General features: G+C 39.2%; 1 protein-coding gene and 1 non-coding gene across 5 annotated transcripts in view; one reads left to right on the forward strand and one right to left on the reverse strand.

Moving 5' to 3' along the window:
* Nucleotides 1-25,396, reverse strand: part of LRBA (LPS responsive beige-like anchor protein) — a 554,804-nt gene that overhangs the window by 335,114 nt on the left and 194,294 nt on the right. For all 4 annotated transcript variants that reach the window (XM_070415300.1, XM_070415301.1, XM_070415299.1 and 1 more), the window contains one exon: nucleotides 433-541. In XM_070415300.1, the coding sequence (XP_070271401.1) occupies nucleotides 433-541 (109 nt within the window). The remainder of the gene's footprint in view (nucleotides 1-432; nucleotides 542-25,396) is intronic.
* LOC139011884 (small nucleolar RNA SNORA16B/SNORA16A family) lies at nucleotides 13,996-14,110 on the forward strand. The gene has a single exon (XR_011471699.1). It is a non-coding gene; the product is annotated as a small nucleolar RNA SNORA16B/SNORA16A family (small nucleolar RNA).

The raw sequence follows: 25,396 nt of genomic DNA on the forward strand, positions 1-25,396 counted from the left end.
AAGCTATATGCTCCCTCATTTCCTCTGCTCCAAAGGTTAGCGAGCTCTCAAACCACAAGGGTAAAGAAACTCCATGCCCGTGTTCAGCTTCTCTCTAGAAACATAGATCTTATCTCTTCCGTAGGGGTTTTCCTTTCGTTAAATAGTTCTGTCTTGCTCAGAGAGGACAAAGGCTCTTCACTAAGTTATTTTATTTTAAAACTACCACATTCAACACCCAGCTCACCCAAACACAGAAGCTGCTGCAAATTAACTTGTAGATGAATTTGAGTTGAGACCAGAGGGCTAGAGACTTGCACTATCTCTCTGTTAACCTCTGTGATTCTCTCACAAAGTCAGTCTTAATTTTTTGGTGACATGTTTGCTTACACAATCCTGCCATTTTACCTATGCATTGGTAACTTCCTCACACCAAACATATGTGGAACCTACCTCAAATTCCGCATGTCTGTGAATATCCTCTGCTCGCTGCCTGCTCAGGATAAATTCAGCTTCATTTGCAACTCTTACTAGATGATCCTTCATTGTTTGGCTCAGCAACCTATAAAAATATGAATATTCACCAATCAGAGAGGACCTATGCACCCCTATGTTCATGGCAGCACAATTTACAATAGCTAAGATTTGGAAACAGCCTAAGTGCCCGTCAGCAGATGAGTGGATTAAAAAATTGCAGTACATCTACTAGTACAGAATGGAATACTATGCTGCTGTAAAAAAGAAATGACTCTTACCATTCGCAACAGCATGGATTGACATGGAGAGCATTATGCTAAACAAGATAAGCCAGTCAGAAAAAGATAAATATCACATGATCTCACTCATTTGTGGAATAAACAACATAAACTGATGAACATAAATAGATCCAGAGACAGAGAAGCATTGAACAGACCATCAAATGTGGGAAACTGATATAGGGTTAAGCCTCAGACTGACCTGTTGGCAAAGTCACAAACAAGTCCCAGCTTAGAGGGCACAGTCCTCTTAGCATAATTAGGCTTGACCTTATAACACTCCCCAGATCTTATCTGGGAAGCTAATGGGCTCAGGGAAGTGCAGGAAATGTAACTATGGTCAAAACAAGTGAAACTCACAAGAACTGTGTAACTATGGTAACCACTACCTTGTTTACCTCTGACTATAAAAGGTTGGTGGCCTGAGCACCAGTGGAAGTCCTTTCTCCTGAGTTGGACTTACCCGCCTGGTCCCCCCAATATTTCCAAATTATCTCGTGTCTTTTCTCTTTCATTTGTGTGTGCCTCCTCTTCTAGGCCCTGAACCCTGAACCATGCGGGACGTGGAGGGAAACATTTACTGACAATCAAACTTCAGAAGGAAGGCAGGGAAGAGAGTGAGGGGTTAAGAGATCAACCAAAGGACTTGTATGCAGGCATATAAGCATAACCAATGGACACAGACACTAGGGGATGAGGGCATGTGCGGGGGTCAGGGAGTGGCCAGGGAGAAGTCAATGGAGGAAAAAGGAGACATATGTAATACTATATGTAATATTTTAAACAATAAAGAACAAATAAATAAAATATGAATATTATCAATTAAATATATGTATACATATACACAACATATTTTACTGTTATTGGGAATGAAAAAATATTTCCTGTCTTCTCTGACTTCATACCCAATGAAGTAATATTACTTCACACTAAATCAGCCATTTTCAGCTAGTGTGCCACAAGAATTTTTAAAACATGCAACACCTGACTAGTTAGTCAGGGGCACTGACCTTTATTCCCCTTAGATTGTCAAATAAAAAAATGACAATAACCAACACAATAGCCATCCGGTGTCAAGGAGTCAAAATTATACTAAAATATTTTGTCAGATCATCAAAAACTGTAATATACATTTTAGTGTATCATAAGAATTTTAGTAATTAGTGTATGAGTACCATGAGATAAAAAAAAAAGGTTAAAAATCACTGCACTAAATCTCTGAAGAATATAACAGCAAAAAAGTTATCCTTCTGGCAAGAGCAGATTAGCTTTCATGAAACTAGCTACGCAACAAAAAAAACTAAAAATGCTTAATTAAATTTATTTATCAACCTTTTTAAAGATACTGGAGAGTTTCCAAGATTTAAAGAGCCAAGGTCCTAGAGAAAAAAAAGCATGCAAATGACATGCAGCCTGACTTTCCCATTGAAGTATTTGCTGTTCACAGGTGGGAACAGAGAAGCTAAGCAGAGTTGTGTTCAGTCTTACAGAGCTAGGGACACAAAAGTTGGATTTTATAACCTGTCAAGGTAGAGAGGTCCTAGTAGATTACCTATTCTTACAGAAGGAACCCAGATGTACCTTAGGAAATAAGAAATAGACCAGGAGGAGAAACCAAGATGACGGCATAGGTAAACACCAGAGTTTGCTGCCTTGCACAACCACTTCAAAAATACAACTAAAAGATGGAATGGATATCACCCAGAACCACAGGAAGGCTGGCTGAGTGGAAATTCTACAACTAGAAGGAAAGAGAAAAGCATACAGAGACTCAGAGGAGGTGCGGTGCGGAAGTAAAATACTAAAGTACAGAGAGGCGCAGGCAGAGCGGGCTGGCGGCTGAGGGCGCAGTTGACTTTTTCAATCGGGAGGAAGTCTCAGGCTCTGAGCTCCAGTTCCGGGCGAGTTTCTGGAGACCTAGACTCATACAGGAGAAGCGGGACTGTCTGGCATTGGTTGGAACTCGAGGGCAGCTTTCTCTCAGAGGTACTTGCAGCAATTGCTGGGACACTGAGAAGCGGGGCCTCTGAAGGCAGGACTGAGTGCAGCCATAACTGCTCTCTCCGCCCGCCCTGTTGATCCCCTGGGACCCGCCCCGCCCAAACCTTGCAAGGTGTTTGCTGGATAGCCTCAGGCAGAGGCTAGATTAGCACCTCCCTAGAGCTCCAGAACAGAAGTTCTCCCACTGCAGACACAGCTGATTCTCACAGCCAATTGGCCTGGAGGTCAATCCCTCCCAGTGTTACAACAATCAAGGCTTAACTACAACAAGACTGTGCACAAAGACCACAATGGAGAGCACCAAGAGTGTCCTCCTCAGGTAATTGGGGAGGCTGAACCAATGGGCCCTAGAGGACACTTAGCACAGAAAACCACTTTATCAACACAAGGAAGCATAAAAAATGCGGAGACAAAGAAACAGGACACAAATGACAGAAATGGAGGAAAGCAAACTGCTGGATATAGAGTTCAAAACCACACTTTTAAGGTTTTTCAAGAACTGTCTAGAAGCCGCCGATAAATTTAGTAAGACCCTCGAAAAAACTGGTGAGACCGCCGATAAATGTAGTGAGATCCTCAAGAAATCTAGTGAGACCCTCGATGTTGTGATAAAGGACCAACCAGAAATTAAGCATACACTGACTGAAATAAAGAATATTATATAGACTCCCAAAAGCAGACCACAGGATCGCAAGAATCAAGTCAAAGATTTGAAATACGAAGAAGCGAGAAACACCCAACCGGAAAAGCAAAATGAAAAGAGAATCCAAAAATAGGAAGATAGTGTAAGGAGCCTCTGGGACAGCTTCAAGGGTACCAACATCTGAATTATAGGGGTGCCAGAAGAAGAGAGAGAGCTAGATATTGAAAACCTATTTGAAGAAATAATGACAGAAAACTTCCCCTACCTGGCGAAAGAAATAGACTTACAAGTCCAGGAAGCACAGAGAACCCCAAACAAAAGGAATCCAAAGAGGACCACATCAAGACACATCATAATTAAAATGCCAAGAGCAAAAGACAAAGAGAGACTCTTAAAAGCAGCAAGAGAAAGAAAGTCAGTTACCTACAAGGGAGTACCCATACGACTGTCAGCTGATTTCTCAACAGAAACTATGCAGGCCAGAAGGGAATGGCAAGAAATATTCAAAGTAATGAATGCCAAGAACCTACAACCAAGATTACTTTATCCAGCAAAGCTATCATTCAGAAGTGAAGGTCAGATAAAGAGCTTCACAGATAAGAAAAAGCTAAAGGAGTTCATCACCACCAAACCAGTATTATATGAAATGCTGAAAGGTATCCTTTAAGAAGAGGAAGAAGAAAAAGGTAAAGATACAAATTATGAACAACAAATACACATCTATCAACAAGTGAATCTAAAAATCAAGTGAATAAATAATCTGATGAACAGAATGAACTGGTGATTATAATAGAATCAGGGGCATAGAAAGGGAATGGACTGACTATTTTGGGGGGGGAAAGGGGTGGGGGATGCGGGAAGAAACTGGACAAAAATCGTGCACCTATGGATGAGGACAGTGGGTGGGGAGTGAGGGCGGAGGGTGGGGTGGGAACTGGGTGGAGGGGAGTTATGGGGGGGGGGGGGGGGGAGGAACAAATGTAATAATCTGAACAATAAAGATTTAATTTAAAAAAAAAATTCAAAAAAATTCAAAAAAAAAGAAATAGACCAGACCTCCAATATACTAAAGCAAACCCTTAAACAACATTATGGTGATTTATATTCACATTAACTAGCTAAACAAAAAAGCTAAAAAAATTTTCAGAAGCTCATGGGGGGCTGTGGGTGGAGGGGGGGAGCAGAAACCAATGCACAAGGCCACAGTAAAAGCCCAGATTTTCAGAAGACCTCATAAGGGCTACATGCTAGGAGTAATCAAACTGAAAATAGGACAAACTCTCACAGATTTTTAAAACTACAGTTTTGAATCAATCAGTTCAGTCCAGTCCTAAATTAACAGAATCAGCACCTAGTCAACTGCTAATCAGAAACCAAAAGGAAAATCCTCTCAAGAGGAAGATATCTGCAGACTAACATTTACCCCTTCAATTTTAAAAACACTTTCCAACATCCAATCACAAATTAATAGGTATAACAAGAGACAACATCAAATGAATAAAAACCAAATAGAAACCAACTCAAAGAAAATCAAGACAGTAAAGTTTCATATCTTAACACTGAAATAAATGTAGTTATGGTTAAGAAAAACAGATTCTACCAAAAAGAATTCCAGGAGAGACTGAAATCTGTAGAACTACTGAACAAAACAAATATGAAATTAGGAATAGATTTACCAGCTTATGAAACTCAACTGAAGAACAACTTATCTCAAAGATGGGTCAGTGACAACTGAACAGTAGCACGGTAAGAAAAATTATGAAAATTTGACAAAATACATAACAGACATACAGGACATGGTAAAAAGGTCTATCATGAGTATATATGGAGTAAAGACAGTATTTAAAATAATTTAAAAAGAGCAATATTTGAAGAGAATGGGGGGGAAAAAAAGAACATAATTTATTTTGAAAACTGGAAAAACGAACAAACAGAAAACTCTGAGCCATATGATCAGTGCTACAAACTCCAAGCAAGGTAACAGAAAACTACACCCAACCCTCAAATGAAAAATATCTTAGCTGGCGGGGAGAGTGGAAAAGTGAAAGAGGTAAGGACAACTTCTTGTCTTCAAAAGAACAAGAATAAGACTGATGGAAGCCACATAAGTATGACCTCTTCAAAGTGCTAAACAAAAATAACAGCTAACAAAGAACTGTATACGCAAAAAGTATCTTCCAATAATGAAAGTGAAGGTATCTAGAACATACCACTGTGAAGTCTTTTTCTGAACTCCCCTTATCTGCCTAAAAGCAGAATCTCCCAAAAGAATTCAACTGTCATAAATCCTCTCCACTGAAGTTTCACAACCAGGGAAGACTGACTCCCATTACCTGGAGACTAAAAGTCAACACCTGGATAAGAAATTGCCAAAGGGGACACTGTCACTAAACTCTGTTTCCCATCTATTCTCCTAAGGGTCCATTATATTTCCTAAAAGTCATTTATTTGCACATAAGTGCCCTTCTCCCTCCCCTCTTTCCTATCAAGATGGTATAAGCCTTCAAATCTTAACCTCTGACTTGAGTCCCATATTTTTGGAAAATCCCTCCAACATACGTGAATTAAAAAATCTATCTTTTCTCTTGCCAATTTGTCTTTTGTCAGTTTGCTTCAGAGGCCACCAACCAAAAAACCTAAGAAAGTAAAGGAAAAGTTTTTCTTCAGGCAAAGCAAAACATGGACATTTAATGACCAACAAAACAAAATTTGTCAATAGACAACCCACTTTAAAGGAAGTTCTTTAAACAGAAAAAAAATGATATCTACTAATGAAAGACAAGGAAGTAAAAAACAAAGCAATGGAAAAGTCAAACATGTAAGTAACTCTGAAAGAATATTGAATGTTTACAATAATTACTAGTATAATAATGACTCCTAACATTCAAAAAATATAATCTTAAAATTCATAAGAATAGCACTCAAGGCTATAGAAATAAAAGGAATCAGTGTTCTGATGTTCTTTTATAGCCCATGAATTGCTGAAAACAAATTCATAGAAGATGCTCACAACTCTACCCTGGCCAAGGGGCTCAGTTGGTTGGAGAATAGGCCTGTATACCAAAAGGCTACAGATTTGATTCCTGGTGAGGGCACACACCTAGGATGCAGTTCAATCCTGCATTGGGGTGCATATGGAGGCAATAGATTGACTACCTCATGTCTCTCTCTCTCTCTCTCTCTCTCTCTCTCTCTCTCTCTCCCCCCCCCCCCCGCCCCCCTCTTTCTCTCTCTTGAAAAAAAGTATTCTCGAATGAGAATTTTAAAAAAATGTTCACTCTAATATTCACATTGCAATCTCTAGACAACTACTAAAGTATCTAAAAATAATGAGAGCCTGCCCTGCTGGTGTGGCTCAATGGTTGAGCATTGACCTATGAACCAGAAAATCACGGTTCAATTCCAGGTCAGGCCACATGCCTAGGTTGTAGGCTTCATCCCCAGTGTGGGGCATGCAGGAGTCAGCCAATCAATGATTCTCTCTCATCATTAATGTTTCTATCTCTCTCTCCTTCTCTCTTCCTCTCTGAAATCAAAAATATGTTTTTTAAAAAATTTTAATAAAATAATAAAGGCCTGAAGAAGCAGCGGGAGCATGGTGGAGGGGGTAATCAGGAGGGAGGGGGGGAATAAGGGGGCATCTATAATACTTTCAACAATAAAGATAAATTTAAAAAATAAAATAAAATAATGTATAAATAATCAGCTAATATTGAATAACAAAAATATTTAACTCAAAAGAAGAATACAAAAAAGAAAAAAAGAACATGCAAAACATGGAATAAATATAAAGGGCACAAATTATAAGGTGTGGCCTCCAAGAAGAATTAATTTGATATGAACCCCAAGAAAGAATTTATATGCTGAGATGGACTCCCCTTAGATGGGCCCAAATTTTATAAATAATAACAGTCCAGCAGCCATTTGCTGGCAGGGCTCCTCATGTACTCTGTACACTGGGAAGAACCTGACTGAGCCCTTGGCTTCCCCCATCATGCCCTGCTTTTTTATGCCATCTAAATCACCCATTGCAGGGAAGCTCTGGTTTTATCTCTTGAAGAAGGGACTGAGACCTGCCCCCGTCCAATCAAAACTGCACAATTATATATTCACTAGAGGCCCAGTGCATGGATTCGTGCACTGGTGGGGTCCCTCATTCTGGCCTGTGGGGATCGGACCGAAACCGATTCTCCAACATCCCCCCGAGGGGTCCCAGATTGCAAGAGGGCACAGGCCAGGCCAAGGGACCCTACCGGTGCACGAATCCGTGCACCAGGCCTCTAGTATGCATATAAGATTATTGGTTAATCTCTTTCCACCCTCCCCCTTCCCTCTGAGATTCATCATTCTGTTCCATGTTCCCATGCCTGTGGTTTCCGCTCCTGCATTGAGCATCTGCCCCCAGGTGGTCAGTACACATCATAGCTACTGGATGGTCGGCCAGTCAGCCGGTCGGCCAGTCAGCCAGTCGGCCAGTCGCTTAGGCTTTTATCTATATAGATTTGCCTCTATACAAATCAATCAGAACTGCTCTATAACAACCAATCAGAACACAGGGTGCCAACCAATCAAACTGTATGATTTGGAACAATCAGAAGTGTAGGAATTTGGAAACCTCATTTGCATAAAACTAGAACAATTGGGAATCTGGGCAGGATCTGTTTCTATAAAAGAGGGCCTCCCTTTTGTCTCAGTGGAGCACACTTTTGGTTCTCACCAGAGACTACATTTCAACAGGTTTACAAACTGTTTCCCCTGAATCAAGCCTCCTTTTCCACACATCTTTGGGAGTTTTGGTTTACAAAGAAAGTAAGTTTTAACCTAAATATATAAGGACTATATTAACAAAAACGGATCTGATAATACAATTACTTTCAAGTAGATATTTTAACGTGTGTGCTATCTATAAGTGACACAATTTCAATATAAATTTTCAAATTTTAAGTATTTTTCAGAAAAGATGAACAATAAAAAAGTAAAAGAAAGCATCTAATGTACAGTCGCTCCCCCCCCCCCCCCCCGCCCCATCCACAGAGGACAGTTACCAAGATCCCCGGTGAATGCCTAAAAGTATGGATAGCACCAAACCCTACATATATTATGTTTTCTCTTATGCACACGTAGATATGTTTACACTTCTCTTTAGCAGATCTGAATTTCTGGCATCACTACTCTTGTGCTTTGGGGCCAGTATGAAGTAAAATAAGGGTTTATTGAACACAGCACTGCAATATGAGGACAGCTGATCTGATAACTGAGACAGTTACTAAGTGACGAAACTGGCAGGTAGCATACACTATGGACACTGGCAAACCGAGAATGAATATAGCTGTTAAGAAAGACTCCTGGTAGCTAACAGGGCTCAAATTTATAAACAGAGTATAGTAGTCATTGCTAAACAGGGACCTCTCGTGCTCTCTGCACTTTAGGGAAAAGCTGAAGTGAGCTGCCCATCCTCCTTCACTGGGCTCCTGCCATCTGCATCAACCCTCATAAGAGAGCTTCTAGGATCAAAATTGGACCAATAAGACTGAGACTTTCTCTACCTGATCAGAGGAGCCATATAGCTATATCTTTCTTTGCACCTTTAACCAATCAATCAGAGCAACTCCATTCTGATCATAACAATGCTTTTTGGATCAATGAAACTGAGGATTTGGAGTCCTTGCCTGCATAGAAATGGGCCAATCAGGGACAAGGGGCAGGAACTCCTCTCTATGTAAGTCAGACTCCTCCCTGTTTCTGTGCAGTGCACTTTATTTGCATCAAAGACTGTATTTCCCTGGCCAGAGCTATCTGGAGCTGGAGCTCTAACACCAGAGCTGGAGCCCTAACACCGAAGCTGGAGCCCTAACACCCCAGCTGGAGCCCTAACACCCGGGGCTGGAGCTGTAATAACCCAGCTGGATCCGTAACACCTGAGCAGGAGGCTGTTACACCTGAGCTGGAGGCTGTAACACCTGAGCGGGAGCTGTAACACCTGAGCTGGAGCTGTAACACTGGAGCTGCAACGGAACTGTACTGTGAGAGCACAGCTGTGACACCGGAGCCGCCTCACCCAAGCCGTTCCACAGCCATGCTGTATCATAATTGAACTCTCTCAGTATTGAGTATCTCACTGCCATTCTGTTCCACAGCTGTGCTGAAATCAGAGTTGAGCTGTTCCACAGCCTAGCTGTTTCACAATTGAGCTGTTGGCACTGAATAAAGTCTCTCCCCTTCACTGCAGCCCAAATGGGGAACACCTGTTGGCATTGAATTGGTGATGACAACCTTTAGTTGACATTGCACTGGACAAAGAAATGATTCACAAAGGGTGGGACGAAGCAGGACAGTGCGAGAAATCATCACTCTACTCAGAATGACACAAAATTTAAAACTTATGAATTGTGTATATCTGGAATTGTCCATTTGAAATTTTTGGACCATGGTTGACCATGGATAACTGAAACCATGGAAAGCAAAACCATGGATAAAAAAGGAACCTATTGTACCTTTATTAATATAAGGGGGAAAATGGCTTTAAGAAGCAAAATCAGAGATAAAGAGATAAGCAGTTCAAATGATAAGATAAATGAACCAGAGACATAGAAATTCAGAATTTTGAGATTCTACATTTTATGTTCCTAAGAATATGGCTTATAACTAGGTGTAAAAGATATATAGCCACAGAATATTTTTAACAATATGATCACAAACTTGATCATATATATATATATATATATATATATATATATAAAATAAACATACATCCACTACATCCACTAGGTAAAAAATAAACCTTTTCAGGTAAATATGGAAGATATAGGAAAAAAGCAAATGTGGGATAACAAAGAAATATGTAATGATTTTCAAAGGAAATTATACAAAATATGTTCTCTGACATAGAAGAAGTAAACTATTAAAAAATTAACAGAACAAAATATTTAAAAAGTGGCCCTTTGTGCTAAGAGATTCTACAATGGCCCCCAACTTCCCCAACTGTCTCCTAGCCACTTCAGAAGTTAATGTAAGCTAAGTAGGGTATTCTTTCAAGTGCTAATAAACAGTACACATTCAGGCATTACAGATAAAAGCAATCCCTAGTGCAGTTTAAAAACTGCTAATGAATAACTTCCTATGATTCTACAGATGGAGATGGCAAGGGCTTTTAAGAGTGCCAATGTGAAATACTGTTTGTGCTTCTGAGTTTCTCTCTAGAGACCAAAACCCGCATCGTGAATTTAACATCAATGTATTGCCTCACAGCACTCAAACATTAATTGATTAGTCAATGACACACCATTTTCCCAGTCGCCAAACAAGCAACCTCAAAGTTACTCTAGTCCAGTGGTTCTCAACCTTCTGGTCCTTTAAATACAGTTCCTCATGTTGTGACCCAACCATAAAATTATTTTCATTGCTACTTCATAACTGTAATGTTGCTACTGTTATGAATCATAATGTAAATATCTGATATGCAGGATGGTCTTAGGCGACCCCTGTGAAAGGGTCGTTCGACCGCCAAAGGGGTCGCGACCCACAGGTTGAGAACCGCTGCTCTAGTCTCTTCCCTCTTCTCTACCATCTTCCTCCAGGCTCCTAATCAATGAGTGAATCTGCAATATTTCCAGATTTAATTTATGCTCTCTATTTCACAGCTCATGTCCTAAAAAGCAAGCCTTAATCATTTCATCCACAATATGACTGAAAAAGTCTTCTGAGTACTTACTCTAACCTTATAACATCTCTCTCCACATTTCCCTCTGTCTTTTGAATATCTGTCACCGCTGCTATGCTACTATAAAGACCAGGCTAAGCACTAGAGATGAGCTTTCCTTACAGTGGAATTGGGAAGAAAGAAAATATGATGAGGTCCTTTCCAGCTTTAAACTCTAATATAAGTGCTGTGGTGAACACACTGTAAGGTGACCTCCTATTGAGTTTAACCCGGGCAGAATATGGCCATGCTTCTAGGAACAAGTTACTTTGCACAGCAAAGGTGATGGGATAGTCACTCCTATGATATGCTCCATTATAAGGCTCTGCCTTAGCAGACTGAAGAGTCTTCTGCCAGCCTTGAAAAGTAAGCCACCATGTGACCAGAAGCTAGGGCAGCCTCTAGGAGCTGAGATCGAACCCTGGTGATAGCCAACAAGAAAATGGGACCTCAGCTCTACAAGTGAAAGAAACTGAATTATGCCAATAACCCCATGAGTTTAAAAGAGGACTGTAGAACTCTAAAGAGAAGATCCAGTTGAGCTGCACCCAGACACCTTACACACAGACATTATAAGATAATAAATGTGTGTTGTTTTAAGCTGCAACCTTCGTGGTAATGTATACTATGAAAGAGTCATACTACGCAAACCTGTTCATTTTAATTAATGGTGCACCGTTATTATACAGAGGATTTCTGTGGATGAAATGTACCATAATTTATTAAACTAGTCCCTTATTCAGAGATCATTCATTTTTTCCATCCCAACTCTGACTACTAAAATCATTGCTAATGATTCCAGTTACTGAAGCTAGAAATGAGTCATATCTGACTCTTCCATCTTTGGCATCCAATAAACTAAGTACTGTGTATTCTATCTCTGCAATAACTCTAAAAGCTGTTTCTGTAATATTTTCCAGTACCCTGCAGGCACTCAGCATCATGTCTTCAATTACTACAATAGTCTCCAATCAAGCTTCTTTCCAATAGTCTTATTAGTCCAGCCAATGCTCCACAGGATCATTTTTCTAAAATGAAAAATCTTATTATCACTGCATACTTTTAAAAATTTTTAACTACCTTCCAATGATCTACAGAAGAATACATCCGAAGAAACCCAAAAGACTAACTCAAAAGAATAACATACACTCCTATGTTCACCGCAGCATTATTTACAATAGCCAAGATCTGGAAGCAGTCCAGTGTCCATCAGTAGATGAGTGGGTAAAAAAGCTGTGACACATTTACACAATGGAGAGTTAACAATTTTGCACAGCTTAGAAAACAGGCTCATATTTGCTGCTCCTTTTTTACTCTAAGACTGATTTCTCAAACATTGCACACTGTACTTTTGCACCTCTTTGCATCTGTTCTTACTAGTCTCTCAGCCAGGAATGACCTCACTTCTAATTCCATCTTGCCTATCTTATTCATCCTTCAAAGCAAAACTCAAAAGTCAACTAAATAAAACCTTTTCAGATCCTACATCTGTTTCCCTCCACAGAACTAATCCCCTACCAAGGGGCATATGCCTTTTCTGTGGTAGTTATTACGTTGTATCATTCTGTATGACACCATTTCAATTATGTATTTACAAATCTGCCTTCCATTCCAGATTGCACCAACCTAGTATAATTTATGCTTATATCTCCAGACCATAGAACAGTGCCTGAACATTGCTGGGGGTCCAGCAGTGCTTTTTTAACACTAGCTTATGCCAAGCAATTTTAGACTACTATATGTGAGAAATATAAAGATATACAAAACTATCCAAAGGGAATTTACAATCTAATATAAGAATGCTATCCATAGGGAGTTTGCAATCCTATATAATAAAAGGCTACTATGCAAATCGACTTAACTGCGGAATGACTGGTTGCTATGATGCACACTTACCATCAGAGGGCAGACGCTCAACGCAGGAGATGCCCCCTGATGGTCAGTGCACTCCCACACAGGGTGTGCCGCTCAGCCAGAAGTCGGGCTCACAGCTGGCGAGCACAGCGGCGGTGGCGGGAGCTTCTCCCGCCTCTGCTGCATGCAGGTGGTAGGAGCGAGGGTTCCCAGACTGCAAGAACCCTGGACTGTGAGAGAGTACAGGCCGGGCTAAGGGGACACCCCCCCCCCCGCCCCCCAGTGCACGAATCTCGTGCACCGGGCCTCTAGTCTAATATAAGAAGTTAGGACCACATGCAAATTGTAGGTTAACTGTGATAAGTACCATACATTCTTAAAACATTTCATTCTCTTCTCTTATTTTCTTTAACATGAAATAGAACTTCCCTGGTTTTCCTCTGACTTAGTAGCTGCTTTACTGATCCTTTCCTGCTACCTCCTTTTCTGCATTACCTCCAAATGTTGAGGCATCCCAGAGATCATTTCTGTGCCCTTTCCTCAAACTAAATTATATAATCCATTCCATGACCATTAAATCTAACCTATTGCTATTGATTACTATATACCTAACCCTATTTTTGGTTCCCTGCACTTTCAATTCACATAGCCAATGTCCAACTAAATTTATCACTTGGATACCCACTGGGCATTTGAAATTTATTATTTCCAAACAGAATGCTTGATCCTATCTACCTACTCTCAATAAAATCTCTTCCCCTATACCAATCTCACTTTTTCTCACTTCTTTAAATAGCAATTAAATCCACTTACATTAACCCTATGATTAATCCTTGATTTATCTTTCGTTTACCTCCAAATGCAATTCATGAAGGCAAGTTCTACTGCTTTAACTCTTAAATATATCACCTATCTCTCTACTTATCTCCATCACCATAATTATCACACAAGTCTAAGATATCTTCATCTCCTGCCTGAAATATTTCAGTAGTATCTTCATTGATTTTTCTGTACCCATTCTTCCCCATATACTGACTCTATTACAATTCATTTGTTTAAAAACATTAAGTCATCCACATAGCTGCTGCGGTCAAAAAGGAGCCCAGAGTGACAGTTTTCCTTGACGGTCGCCGTTCTGTTTGCTGTAACCGATCTGCAACATTTCAGGAAAAGACAGTTCAAAAAAAACCCCAAAAACAAACAAACAAAAAATACAAAATAAAAAAAATAATAAAAACATTAAGTCATGCAGTGGGGAAAACTGGATATCCACATGCAAAAGAATGAAGTTGAACCCTTGAGTAGAAAAATTAACTCAAATGATTTAAAGATCTAAATATAATACCAATAACAAACTCTAAATAAACATAGGAGGAAAGCTTCATAACCTTTGATTTGGCAATGATTCTTGGATATGACATCCAGATCACAGGCAAAAATGAAAAAAGACAAATTGGACTACATATAAAACTTCTGTGCATCAGAGTATATAATTAACAGAATAAAAAGGTATTCCATGGAATGGGAGAAAGTATTTGCAAACCATATACATGATAAGGGGTTAATATCCAGTACATACAAAGATCTCCTACAACTCAACAACAAAATAAACATCCTGATTCAAAACTGAGCAAAGTACTGAACAGATATTTTTTAAAGAAGATATACAAATGGCTAATAAACACAAGGTCAATTCTCAGTCAAGGCACATACCCAGGTTGCAGGTTCGATTTCCAGTGGGGCCGAACACGGGAGGCAACTGATCAATGTTTCTCTCTCTCTCCCCCTTACTCTCTATATAAAATCAATAAAAACATATTCTTGGGTGAGAATTTTTAAAAACACACACACATAAAAACATAAAATTAGTGTTGGCAAGAATACAGAGAAATTGAAACCCTTATGCACTATTGGTAAGAGTGTAAAACTGTGCAACTGTTAGGGAAAGCAGGTCAGGGGTTCCCAAAAAAATTAAAATATAATCCATATATTGATGATATGTAGATCATATGATCAAACAAGTCCACTTCTGGGTATGCAGCCAAAGAACAGAAAGCAGAGACTAGCAGCACAATAATTACTCACAATAGCAAAAGGTGAAAACAACCCAATGTCCAGTGATGTATAAATGTATAAATAAAATACGATATATACATACTACAATAGAATATTATTCAGCCTTCAAAATAGGGAAATTCTGACATGTGCTACAATATAGATGAAACTTGAACATGTGACACTAAGTAAAAAAAAAGCCAGATACCAAAGGGCAAATACTGCATTATTCTACTAATATTAAGTAACTGGAATAGTCAAATTCATAGGGACAGACAGTATAATGGTGATTGCCAGGGGCTGGGAGGGAGCAGGGAAGAACGGGTAATTATTTAATGGGTTCAGAGTTTTAGTTTTTCAAGATGAAATGAGTTCTGGAGATGGATGGTGATAATGATACAAAACAATGGGAATATATTTAATGCCACTGAACTCTATACATTCAAAAGGTTAAGGGGGCCCTGGCAGATTGCTCAGTGGTTAGAACGTCAGCCCATGGACAGAAGGGTCTCAGGTTCGATTCTCAGTCAAGGTCCAGTACCTCGGCCAGAGGGGCATGTGTGGGAGGCAATCAATCGATGTGTCTCTCTCACTTCAATGTTTTTCTCTCCCTCATTTTTGTTTTTCTCTCTTCCCTCCCTCCCTTTCACTCTGTCTGAAAAATCAATGGAGAAAATATCCTTGGGTGAGGATTAAAAAACACACAAACGCTCAAGGGGTAAATTTTACGTTGTATATTTTACCACAGTTAAAAATAATTAAAAATAAAGTTAAATGCCACAATAAAAAATATAAAAAACATAAATCATATAATCCCTCTCCTCTGCTTCAGACTGCAATGTGTTCATACCACATAAGATTAAATTCAACTTTCTTACCACAGCTTACAAGGCCCCATGTGACCTGAAACCCCAATACTTCTGACATTTCTGGAAGCCTCACTCTCTCCCATACTCATTTTGCTCCAGCCACTCTGGCCTTTTATTTGTTTCAATAATATACCAACATCATTCCCTACTCAAGGACTTTATTCTTGCTATTTCCTCCCCTTAAAACGTGACCTATCTCAAACTGGTTAGCAACTTCTCTTCATTCAAATAAATTATCTATTCACAAATCTTCTGTGAACATTCTATAAGCTTTCCCCTCTTCACTCTCATGTCATCCTGCTGTTTTCTTCTAAACATGAATTACTATCTGAATCATCTTATGTGTTCATTAACTTATTACTTGTCCTCTCCTTATTCGAACCCAGAGCAGTACCTGGTACAAGAATACAATCAATAAATAGGTTTGAAATGAATGCTAGAAAGCGAGTGCCAAAACCACTCCCAATCTATTCTTTTGTTGTTTCTTTACAGGCAGAATTTTAATTTCCTTAGGATCAAATTCCATCTTCTTTCTCTCTAATGCATATTCTGCAGTTCTATATATGAAGCTCTTATTTTATGCCAATCTTTACCTATGCTTATTGTGTACACACCATATATTATACTTGTTTATATAGTGTTAAAGAAATTCTATTCAATTGCTATGTATATTTCTCTATTTTCCCTATCAGACCATAACTAATTAAGGAAAGACATATTTTGCTCATTTGCCTTTTTTTAATCCACCATAGCAACTAAGATGTACTGTTCAGGTAGAATCTTTTTTTTTAAATATGTTTTTATTGATTTTAAAGACTGAAAAGGATAGAGAGATAGAGATATACATGAGAGAGAAGCACCGATTGGCTGCCTCCTGCAGACCCCCTACTGGTGATCAAGCCCAAAACCCAGGTATGTGCCCTGACTGGGAATCTAACCAGTGACATCTTAGTTCATCAATCAATGCTCAACCACTGAGCAACATCAGTTGGGCAATTGTTATTTGATAAATGGATGGCTTGTGACAATGCTTGAAAGTAAGTAGTCATTAAATTTATCTAAGTAAATGAAAGCAAAACTAGAACTTTCAGGTCAAACATAACTATATCAGAAATTTAAGTCTGAAACATTTTCACTGCATAATACAAAATATTACTATCCAATCTTATCTAAAAGAATATTATAAAATTGGATTAGGGTATATATAAAGTATTTAATATTACTTCCAAAGAAGAAAGCATATACATTTTTTTCTTCATAATTTACAAAACGCTTTTAAATCCAGTATTTCAGAAGTCCCTGGCTACACAGCTCCCATTTATTTTAACATACACAAATATGAATTTTCTTTTCATTATGAAAAATATAAAACTGAGGTGACAAATGTAAATAAATTATTTTGCTTTTCAAAGAGTTTAATTTTTCCATCTATATGTATATTTTCCTAAATACACAAATCATACGTATTTAGTCATTGTAATTTATGAAATAGTGGTGAAAACTATTCTTTCAAAAAATTAAAGATAAATTAGACTAAAGTTTTAAGTATAATAAGCAGTCTCAAAATATTGGGTTATTCTATAATAAATTATGTCTCTAAATGTGGGGCACAAAATGATGCTTATATTTTAATATTAAGCAGAAAAATTATGTATAATTTATACCTACAGTGCTAGGAGGGGAAAAAATGCTTGTGTCAGCCTTAGGAAACAAACAGCCCTATCAAGTGACCAACTCGAAAAGATTCACACTAGAGGTTCAATAAATAACAGTAATGATGACAACCATCTCCCATAACTACATTACAGCCCATTGTCCACATCTGATTATACTAGTCTAGACCTTGGATAAGCACATACACATATTTTCACCAAGAGCTTTCCAATATTACTGCTCTGTTTCCTGGGCTTTCTGTGACCCCCATTAGCAGCAACTGTCAGATTTTCTCTACTAAACATCTTCACTACTGATGGGAAAAGAAAGTTACCACTTTTCTGCACCCTAACAACTCAGAATATGGAAACACTGTTCCTGAATTGGCAATCCTTATAAAATTGTAATTTCTTTATAATTAATTACAGAGAAGAGTCACAAACCAAATCAGAGAGGGGAAAAAAAAGTTTCTGAAGTCTTCCTTCAATAATATGACAGCTACTAAAACCTTGCCTCTCAGACAATATCTCCATTTATTAATATAGTCTTTATTCTTGTTCTGCAGAATTACTACCTAACTCTCCACGCAACTGCATACTTGCTTCACATCTCTTTGCCTCCCTCCCCCAACATATACATGCATATTGAAAAATTCAATATCCCAAAAATCCTTAAATTGGTACATTTCTCCTTCCTGAGGTAAAGCTCTCTGTAACAAGTTTGAGTAAGAGATACAAAGAACCTAACATCATAGAAGACACCAGCCTGAAGCCTTAGAAAGTTCAGACTGGTGACCAACAAAAGAATTAAAAATAAAAATAAAAATAAAAATAAAAAAACTTTTCCCAATTATTTAGCAGGCTGCATACAAATTTACATCAAGGTATTTTCTACTTTAGAACTACTTCAGGTGGTACCTACTTCTTGTGGAAGTCAATTTCCTTTATCGGAGAGATCACAATGAGTCTATATACTTCACTACAATTGGAATGGAAATAGCAAATACTCCATAAATTTATTTCTTACTGAAAATATAAGAGCTCAGTAATTTAATATAAAATTTAAATTTAACATAAATTCCACAGCCCAACATCAAGCTATTTTTCCAAACTTATTTTGCACAATAACCTTTAGTTGTGTATTTTAAAACAACAACTCATGGTAGTAGTGAGGCTAGAATTTAAGAAGAGAGTCTGCAAGTTGGCATGATCTATATGAAATTCCTAGAACTATGAAAGAATTTATTCTCAAGGATCCTATGTAATAAAAACCTAATATGCAAATCAATCAAACGGCGAAAAGACTGGTCACTATGATGCACACTGACCACCAGGGGGCAGACGCTCAATGCAGGAGCTGCCCACAGCCCACTGGCCCCAGGCCAGCCAAGATGGGTGCCAGCAGGGGCCCCCGATCACCCCGCTGGTCGCCCTACAGATCGGCCCTGATCGCCGGCCAGGCTTAGGGACCCTACCCGTGCATGAATTTCGTGCATCAGGCCTCTAGTGTGTATATAAAGAAGGAGATGAGATAATCTTATGTAGAAAAGAAAAAACATTGCGAGAAATGGCTTTCCTTACTCCACACTTGGAATCCAGCATAGGATTTCTATTATGACATACCTATTACCTATTCTAAGGGGTAAATTTTACGTTGTATATTTTAGTTTCCTATAACTACCTTTGTCTCTTCCCTATGAATAGCATTTGCTTATCATTTCATAGAACTCATCCTTTTAGAATCCCTCTTGACCATCTTACCTGGATTACAACATTGAACCTATTCTCAGACTTCTCTCCGTTTTTCTCCTAGCAACTATCACCTTTTGACATAATATAAATTTTTTTACTTCTTCATTGTCTATGAAAATTTAAATGAACTCTATCAGTAAGAATATCTATTCTGTCCATCTGCAAATTCCCAAAGCTCAAAAGATTGCTGGTATGCACAAATGTTTTCGGAATGAATGAAGTGAACTAACTCTGTTTTCATTTAACTCTTCTCAAAGTTCAGCTTTCTTTCCTTTCTTTGACCCCTAATTCAATATCCTTTTTTCTATAATCATTTTCATTTTAACACAGTAAAGATTCCATTTATATATAATTTAAAAATGTGTAAGTCTATCAAACTTCTATACAAACATAAGCATATTCTACAGCATGCTCAATCCATACCACCTTTTTCCAAAAGTTATACTTTGGCCTTGCTAAGAAAGATTAAAGATGAAATCCTGCATCCAAACCTAACATTTTTAGGGAGTTAAAGCACAATGTAAGTGCAGCACCACTGCTTCACACCAAACAGAACAAAACAGGCCTAAGAAGTAACCACAGAAAATTAAGATCAAGATAGAAAGTTAAAAGTGAAAAGTACCCCTGGCCAACGCAGCTCAGTTGGTTGGGTGTTGTCCCATGCATGGAAAGGTTGCTCGTTCATTCCCAATCAGGGCACGTGCCCCAGTTGTGGGCTTGATCCTGGGTAGAAGGCAGCCGATCAATGGTTTGCTCTCACATCCATGTTTCTCTTTCTCTCCCTCCCACCAACTCTGTCCCTTACTCTCTCTCTAAAACTTAAAAAATCTTTTTTTAAGTGAAAAGTAATTTGACCATATAACTGGTTTAAAGGCAGACACATGAAAAAAAAATAAAGAAAAACAGATGTATCCTCATTAAGAGAAAATTCTAGTCCTCTTTGATAAGTTATTAAACTTTCCAAAATACTAGACATTAACTTAAATAGTTTATTCTTTAAAAAGAAAGAATATGGCACATACCTCTTTCTAAAGAACCCACACAAACTTCAAATATCAATTAAGAATAAAGAGAGATGAAAACCAACTCTGAAAAATCTATGAGACAATGATCTCTTACTCCACTAAAAAAAAATAGTTCATATCTAAACAACTGCTTATCAGATTTAAAGTTTCCCTGTAAATTACTTTAAATAATATGAAAAAATTTAACCAGAAAGCACATGGCACTTTAAGAAACACTCCAGAGTATCTAAGACACATACTCTACTTCAATTCAGATTTCATCTTTGGTTGGATCAGCTAAGACTAAATCCTAGCCACACTGTTTTCCTAATTGCAACAAATACCTTTGTCTTTTACCAAAATATAACCTTGATAATGGCCAAGGGGGTCAGAATAATATATGTTTTACCCTGCTTCCCTCCCTCCCTCTACTTCTTCATTTTCCCTTCTACTCCTCCTCCTACTCATTTATTCCACAGACATGTATTAGGAATCTATGATACTTAGAGTGAAGGAAAATGTTAGAGCTACTAAACAAAAGCTTAGGAAGTAGTATTGCAACCTAAGCAGCTGAATATTGAAGAGACAGACAAGTATGTTAGTACTAGAAACATTATATCTTTTATGAGGGCTATTTACATATGCAGATACAAGTCTGAATTATTACTACAATAAGCAGATACCGATGATCCCCAAAGGATGACTAAAGCAATGTGACCAGCAGTATGTGGTATAATCTGTCCTTTCTGTACTTTTCAAGGTGGTGTGTGTGTGTCGGGGCGGGGGGCATAATAACAGATTTAAGAGTAAAATCCTAGGAAGATATGATATTCTCAAAAGGTATTTTTAGCAAACTAGATCCAATACTATAATTATAGGTCATTTTATAATTATTTATATGATTAACAAAGAATAAAATTCAAGATGAGAATTTATATCTTAAATTTTTTACAACTATTGTACCTTTAAACTAGTTTCACATCTACCACCTTCCTGAATTTTAACATCAAAAATTTTAAACTTTGATTACCTAATAAAATATGACTGAGAAAAAAAATTAAGAAATTACATAAAAAGAAGACAGGCAACTCCATTGGATTTCATGACAGTTTAAGCTATAAAAAATTTATTTGCAGAGAATATGCACAGATTTTTCAGAATTCCAGACTATACGAACAAAAACAGGACAACCTAAATATATAAACTACTAGAGGCCCAGTGCACAAAATTCGTGTATGGGGGGGGGGGGGGTGTCCCTCAGCCCAGCCTGCACCCTCTCCAATCTGGGACCCCTCGAGGGATATCCAACTGCCCGCTTGGGCCTGATCTCAGTGGGATCAGGGCCAAAGGGGCTGTCAGACATCCCTCTCACAATCCAGGACTGCTGGCTCCCAACCGCTCGCCTGCCTGCCTGCCTGCCTGCCTGCCTGATTGCCCCTAACTGCTTCTGCCTGCCAACCTGATCGATGCCTAACTGCTACCCTGCCAGCCCGACTGCCCCTAACTGCCCTCCCTTGCCATCCTGGTCGCCCCTAACTATCCTCACCTGCAAGCCTGGTCATCCCCAACTGCCCTCCCCTGCTGGCCCAGTCACCCCTAACTACCCTCCCTTGCCAGTCTGGTCACCCCTAACTGCCCTCCCCTGCCGGCTGGGTTGCTCCCAACTGCCCTCCCCTGCAGGCCTTGTCCCTCCCAACTGCCCTCCCCTGCAGGCCTGGTTCCCCCCAACTCATCATTGATGTTTCTATCCCTCTCTCTGTCTCCCTTCCTCTGTCTAAAATCAATAAAAAAATACTTTTTTAAAATGTAAGCAACAGTTACATTGTAATTGGTATAATTAAATTCATTTTTCAATTAAACTCATTTTTAAGGTGAAGAAAAAGGCAATCAATGTAAAATAAATCAAGTACACAAATAAATAAGCTGAAGCCTGATATGCATAATAATCTGATCTACCACACTTGAATTTATTTACTGTAATATTGAATCTTCAGGTTTCATTTAAGGTTAAGGCAATGGTAATAAGTGACTTTCCTGTTAATGTGGTGCCACAGCCTCAATGAATGTTCTAAAGAAGCGGTCCTCAAACTATGGCCCGCGGGCCACATGCGGCCCACCGAAAACATTTATTCAGCCCGCCGGGTGTTTTTGCCACCGCTGCCTGGTGCTTAGCAGCCGACTAGTTTTTTTTAAAACTATAGTCTGGCCCTCCAACGGTCTGAGGGACAGTGAACTGGTCCCCTGTTTAAAAAGTTTGAGGACCCCTGTTCTAAAGGAAGTATTTGATATTCTTTAAGTAACATAAAACTGTTTAAAGAAACTTGTGCCTTTTGGAAAAAAATAAGACTCTTTGAGATCAATTACTTGTACACACACACACATTTTTGTTGTTGTTAATCTCCACCTGAGGATATTTTTTTCCATTTATTTATTTATTTATTTACTTTAAGAGAGTGGAAGGGGGAAGGAGAGGGAAGGGAGAGAGGGAGACTGAGAGGGACAGGGAGAGAGAGAGAAACATCAATGTGAAAGAGACACATATACTGGTTGCCTCCCATACACACCCTGACTGGGGCCAGGGATAGAATCTGCAACCCAGATACATGCCCTTGACTGGTAATCAAACCGAAGACCCTTTGGTGTGCGGGCCAACACTCTAACCACTTAGCACACTGGCCAGGGCCAATTGCATGTATATTTATAACAAAGTAGAGATGACAGTGATGATAATGTTTTTTGCTCTTTTTTATAAATCTTTATTGTTCAGATTATTACAGTTGTTCCTCGTTTTCCCCCCATAGCTCCCCTCCACCCAGTTCCCACCCCACCCCATGCCCTTACACCCCCCACTGTCCTCGTCCATAGGTGTACAATTTTTGTCCAGTCTCTTCCCGCAACCCCCACACCCCCTTTCCCCCGAGAATTGTCAGTCCACTCCCTTTCTATGCCCGATTCTATTATATTCACCAGTTTATTCTGTTTGACAGATTTTTTATTCACTTGATTTTTAGGTTCACTTGTTAATACATATGTACTTGTTGTCACTTTGTTGTTCATAATTTTTATCTTTACCTTTTTCTTCTTCTTCCTCTTCTTAAAGAATACCCTTCAGCATTTCATATATTACTGGTTGGGCGGTGATGAACTCCTTTAGCTTTTTCTTGTCTGTGAAGCTCTTTATCTGACCTTCAATTCTAAATGATAGCTTTGCTGGGTAATCTTGGTTATAGGTTCTTGCTATTCATCACTTTGAATATTTCATGCACTCCCTTCTGGCCTGCATAGTTTCTGTTGAGAAATCAGCTGACAGTCATATGGGTACTCCCTTGTAGGTAACTGACTTTCTTTCTCTTGCTGCTTTTAAGAGTCTCTCTTTGTCTTTTGCTCTTAGCATTTTAATTATGATGTGTCTTGGTGTGGTCCACTTTGGATTCCTTTTGTTTGGGCTTCTCTGTGCTTCCTGATCTTGTAAGTCTATTTCTTTCGCCAGGTAGGGGAAGTTTTCTGTCATTATTTCTTCAAATAGGTTTTCAATATCTTGCTCTCGCTCTTCTTCTGGCACCCCCACAATTCGATGTTGGTACGCTTGAAGTCGTCCCAGAGGCTCCTTACATTATCTTCATATTTTTTTATTCTCTTTTCTTTTCCAGTTGGGTATTTTTTGCTTCTTCGTATTTCAAATCTTTGACTTGATTCTTGGGATCCTCTAGTCTGCTGTTGGATCTCTGTATATTATTCTTTATTTCAGTCAGTGTATGCTTAATTTCTAATTGGTCCTTTTTCATATCCTTGAGGGTCTCACTAAATTTCTTGGAGGTTTCTAAAAGATTCTTGAGTAACCTTATAACCATGGTTTTGAATTCTATATCCAGTAGTTTGCTTTCCTCCATTTCTTTCATTTGTGACATGTTTCTTTGTCTCTGCATTTTGGCTGCTTTCCTGTGTTGATAAAGTGGCTTTGTGTGCTAGGTGTCCTGTAGGGCCCAGTGGCTCAGCCTCCCTAATTACCTGAGGTGGACACTCTTAGTATACCCCTTTGTGGGCTTTGTGCACAGTCTTGCTGTAGTTAAGCCTTGGTTGCTGTTTGTATCACTGGGAAGAATTAACCTCCAGGCCAATTGGCTGTAAGGACCAGTTGTGTCTACAATGGGAGAACTTCTGTGCTGGAGACACCCTTATGGGGCAGGACTTGCTTCAGTGGGGCTTTGGTGCTCACTGAGTCTGCCCCCTGAGTGTGTCTCTTATGGATGTGAAGAGTTGTCATCTGAACGGTCTCACTCTGACCACTGAGTACACGGGCTCTTAGATCTTCAAGGAGGTGCAAAGTCATCCACTGCCTAAGCCCCCCAGCAGGAGCCATAGAGAGATCTGCAGATTCCTCCTCTTTGTTTGGGGTTTGGAGGTACCCAGATGAGGTGCAGCTGTGAAGCAATGCAGGCTGCTGATGAGCCTTAGGCCTTCTTTTGGAAGTTCTGGGGTTCTCTGACCCAGCTACAGTGTGACAGGTTTTTAGGTAGAGAAAGGCCAGGCCATTCGTATGCAAAAGCCGCTGCACACAGTTTGGGTGGGGTTGTAAATTGAAACTACACCTAAAAAACGAAACAGATATCATACAGAACCACGGGAAGGCTGACCGAGTGGAAATTCTACAACTAAAAGGAAAGAAAAAAGCGCATTGAGTCTGGTAGGAGGTGCAGAGGTGTGGAACTGTGGAGGTACAGAGGCACGCGCCAAAGGGGCTGGCAGCTGGGTACGCTGGTGTCTTTTTCAATCGGCAGGGGGATACAAAATCCTGACTGCTCTGAACTCCAGTTCCGGGTGAGAATCTTGGGACCCAGACTCATATGGAGAGAAACTGGACTGTCTGGCATCGGGCCGGAACGTGAGGGCGGCTTTCTCGCAGAGGTGCTTGCAGTGGTCATTGTTCCTTCACAGGGCCGCAGGACACAGAGACCCTGGGACATCTCTGAGGCAGAGCAGACTGGCAGCCATTGCGGTTTGCTCTGCCCTGACGATTCCCTGAGGCCCCACCCCACCCAATTTACAATGATAATGTTTTAATTATCATAAAACAAAATTATGAATCAGAAAAACAATGTTCTTGCTATAAAAATGTGAAAATTTAATTTTTTG

This window comes from Myotis yumanensis, unplaced genomic scaffold (assembly GCF_028538775.1).
Source record: "Myotis yumanensis isolate MYYU_CA2020_CCGP unplaced genomic scaffold, mMyoYum1.0.hap1 SCAF_5, whole genome shotgun sequence".
NCBI classification, from domain to species: domain Eukaryota; kingdom Metazoa; phylum Chordata; class Mammalia; order Chiroptera; family Vespertilionidae; genus Myotis; species Myotis yumanensis.